The sequence below is a fragment of the Limulus polyphemus genome, unplaced genomic scaffold (assembly GCF_000517525.1).
Source record: "Limulus polyphemus unplaced genomic scaffold, Limulus_polyphemus-2.1.2 Scaffold2619, whole genome shotgun sequence".
NCBI classification, from domain to species: domain Eukaryota; kingdom Metazoa; phylum Arthropoda; class Merostomata; order Xiphosura; family Limulidae; genus Limulus; species Limulus polyphemus.
The window spans coordinates 43286-47649 of NW_013668229.1; the positions used below are offsets into that span (position 1 = coordinate 43286).

Below are 4364 nucleotides of genomic sequence, written 5' to 3' on the forward strand. Positions count from 1 at the left end.
CAGATGGATGAAATCCTGAAGCAGAGCAACTGTAAAGGTCACCAATCAGATGGATGAAATTCTGGAGCAGAGTGACTGTAAAGGTCACCAATCAGATGGATGAAATTCTGGAGCAGAGCAGCTGTAAAGGTCACTATGAAGTTTTCCAGTGAGTTGGACTCAAGTGGGGGGATAAAATGAGACTTATTGAAATATCTTTGTAAAATTAGACATTAACTGAATGCATACAGGTTCAGTCCATTTGAACAACCTTATACTGAAGAAGGAATATCTATGTGTATGTACATGAAATTTAGCAAGCTTTTAGTGAAATGTACAATTCTGTTTTACACAAAAATTTGGATGAATTTCAGTTATTTGTATTTAACATATGTCAATCTGACTCTGACTAGGTGGAGTGCAAGGTGAGAAATGAAGATACTTTTATCCATTATTTAGTTTATTTAATTTACATAACCACTTAACTACAATATTTTTCAGCATCCCTGTATTTTGTATCTGGTATTTACTCTCTTTCACAATGAAGTGTCACTAAATCAGTAATATAAGGTAAAATTAATAGTTGATAACTCTGACGTCGATTACATAATACCATATTGAGTGACACTTTGTAATAGGTCTTGGCTTATGCACATAGGATTAACAGATATTGAACTGGAAATACTGCCAATGCATGCATCTCACCCACCACCAACAACATTGGAATATGAGCCACTCACTAATTAATAAAAGTTTTGAGTCCATTAAAAATATAAGACAGAAATATCACAAAATAATCTATTAAGTTAAAAAGTGAAAATAGCTAAACATATGGGTTGCCGTCACGATATGTTGAAGCACCACTCTTGACCCGAATAAAAACTGCAAGGCATTCTCTCGACCGGTATGTAGAGGAGTCTGCTCGGTTGTTGATGTTTGTCCGTCCAGCACAACAGGTATTTCAGTTGGAAGAAAACCAGAGTACCCTAATTTAAAAAAGAAAAAAACTTTCACAAGCTTTCATTTATTGGCTGATTATCACTTAAGTTTCTGATATATTGATAGGGAGTATATCTCTTGGGAGTTGAAATGCTATTTTGATGGCTTTATTTTGTTGCTGATGAAGCTTGTTAAAAAGGTTGTTTCACATGTTACAGCTCAACTGTACTCGAATAAAGGTCCAATATAGGCTTTGTATATTTTTTAGAATAGGTAGGTTGTTACATCCATTATTTATTCCTCCTATTCAATAGAGGAAAGAAATTCTTTGGGTGGAATTTTGGATGATTATTATTTATGTGGTCTGTCAATGAGAATGTTTTGTTTAGGGTCATGCCTAAAAACTTAACTGTATTGGCGAAAGATATCGAGATAATGCATAATTTGAGATTTACGTGTTCTAGGTTTTTCTTTTGTTTGGTGAAATGCTATAGCTTTGTTTTTAAGGGGGGTTGAGAGCCACCTGTCACTTGTTGCACCATAGAGATACTTGTTTACACTCTTCTTACTGCAACGAGTGAGTGGGTCAAGTGAGGTGCTCCAGATAGCAACGACATCAAAGTATTGAGATGCGAGCGTGTATGTTAATTGAGGGAACTGAATGTTATTAACCAATAACATGTATAACAGAGCACTTAATACTGAGCCTTGTGGTACACCCACTTCTAAAGATAATGATCTAATAGTGTTATTGTTAATTTTAACTTTAGCGATCTGGTCGATTAGAGAACTTGATATCCTCTGGATGATGGAGGTACAGACTGAATTTTGTGATAATTTATATTTGAAACTGTTGTGCCAGACAGAGTCAAAAGCTTTTTTAACATTGAGAAAAGTGGCTATTGAAGTATGTCTTTTGTTAAAACCTTAAAATCGATTCAGTTAATCTAACTATTTGATCAGTAGTTTCTCTTACTTCTGTCTGCATTTTGTACTTTCCCAAGGATGTTTTTTGATTCTAGATAGCGTAATAATCTATTTACAACTTGTTTTTCCATGAGTTTGCCTAGGGTGTTTAGTAAATTGATAGGTCTTAAGTTTTTTTGGTTATTTAAGTTGTTTGTTTTTTTTAGGAATTATTTTTGTGATGGATTTACCAAGAAGAACATTTGAACACAACTTAAAAACATACAGAAGTCAAAATTCTTATCAAGCAATACTTAAAGGAGATGACCAAATATACATAAAAAATGTAATTGTGAAACATTAGAAATAGGATGGTAATTCTCTAGACATGTATTGTTACTAGATTATAATTAAGTTTTAGAAAACATGTTCATAAAACATTTATTTAGATGTAATTTTGTAAAGAAAAATTATTCATTATTTTCTGTCATAGGCATTCAGCTTGTTATCAGTAAATGTTTTGTGTTGTGAATAGGTTGGAAGTTTTTAAAATATCTTCGAAGTATTGTGCATATATATATATATATGCTTGTTAATTTAATTTTTTTTTCCAGAATAAGGCAGGGTTGGATTTGGATTCATCTGTTGATTTGTAGAAATTGTTCGTCTTGTTGCTGCTGTTGGATAATTAGTTTTTTTTCCTGTTAATTAGTGGTCTTAAAGAAGGATGTTGTGTTGTGATGAAAGCTCACTTTAATTGTTGTCTGTCTAAAATTCTCACTTTAATTGTTGTCTGTCCAAAATTCTCACTTTAATTGTTGTCTGTCTAAAATTAAATAATGAATTTCTGGGGTAAGTTTCCAAGATTTAAAGTTAATTGATGATGATTGATCTCATCTTTTAAATTAGCCCCCCCCCCCCCTTCTAGATATTCACCAAGATGTTCAGTAGATTGAGAGTCCTACCTTAGGACCTTGATAATGATTCATTGGAACTAGGGGTACGTATCTCATCATAGTAGTCGATACGATACATATCCATATACAGAAGTTTGACCAACGGTTTGTTACAAAGTTTGACAGTCTTGTCTGTAATTTATTATCTATATTACTGACATTGTCTTACTTCAGTACTTCACATTTTATAGGGCCTTTTTCAAATTCTTGGGTTTGATCAACTAAATGGCGTCTCGCAAAAGAAGTAAAATAAAAAAAAGTTAATATCTGTCTATCTATTTTGTTACTGTTAACTGGTTATGTTATTTTAAATGTAATGTTTTTTATAAAAGAAATGACGTGTAGTACTCAATACTCTTCTTTATTTAATCATTAATTGAAAAAAAAATACTTTATTAGAAATTCTGATTTTTTCTGTACAAAACACTTATAATGTTTACTGTAAGCTTGTCAAATTTCATGAAGACACATAAATTGTATAATATCAGATGATGTATCGATACAATCGTATCACGGCTTCACGATATGATACGGGTATTGTATCGCCACACCTTTAATTGGAACCCAGTGCGAGTTGGATGTGAGAGTTCATAATGGTTATATTCCGATTGCTTGGATAGTTGGAATAACACTAACTTTCAATAGTTGATTATTTTTATGACATTAATCTGTTTTAATCATGATTTTCATTAAATGATTATTTTACATGATTCTCAATGATAAAGTAGTGTTTAATTGTGACTGCTTTAGTTTCCAGGTGTGGTTGTATACAACATGAGTAAAGCAGCTTTAGACCAGCTGACTCGGACAGCTGCTCTGGGTAAGTCCTTGTCAGTGTGTTATTATGTCAGAAGTGAGTTTTTTTTAGTTTTAATTTATTTATTTACTGTATAAATTGAATAAGGTAATATTTCATCATCGTTATTTGTGTTTCCTATCAAGATCAATGTTCTGCACTTATGACGTTTGTTATTTTTATAGTTTTTTTAAGACAACTTTCTATTAAAGGATTAGTTACATATTTTTCTCTTTCAAGAAATCTACAATAATAAAAGAGTGTCTGTGCATGTGTGAATGCCATAGCTCCAAGAGGAAAGAACCTAGAGACCTGAAACTTTGCATGTGTACTAAGGGAATTCTGAGGATGTGCACCCGAGTATTAATTTTTCAGATTTGACTGAAAAAAAAAAATGTTTGGGCAATGTTTTGCCCAGTAGCCGTTAATCCCCATAATTCTGCTTCTGAAGATCTATAGAAAAGTATAATATTTTTTTCTAATTCTCACCTACTGAATGAACAATATGTGGAGGTTTTTTTGTCAAATTCTCTTCTTTGACACAAACATGGGGAAAAAAATACAAATATGCGAATTAAAGTTTGGGAAATGGCAACAAACAACGGGAGGAAAATATGAATCTGAGAATTAAAGTTTGGGAAATGGCAACAAACAACGGGAGGAAAATATGAATCTGAGAATTAAAGTTTGGGAAATGGCAACAAACAACGGGAGGAAAATACAAATCTGCGAATTAAAGTTTGGGAAATGGCAACAAACAACGGGAGGAAAATATGAATCTGAGAATT

The 4364-nt window shown here is 32.4% G+C and overlaps 1 protein-coding gene across 1 annotated transcript in view; it reads left to right on the forward strand.

Moving 5' to 3' along the window:
- Nucleotides 1-4364, forward strand: part of LOC106467451 (3-oxoacyl-[acyl-carrier-protein] reductase FabG-like) — a 19487-nt gene that overhangs the window by 6023 nt on the left and 9100 nt on the right. Inside the window, exon 6 of the mRNA XM_013927803.2 lies at nt 3531-3600. Coding sequence (XP_013783257.1) covers nt 3531-3600 — 70 coding nt within the window. The remainder of the gene's footprint in view (nt 1-3530; nt 3601-4364) is intronic.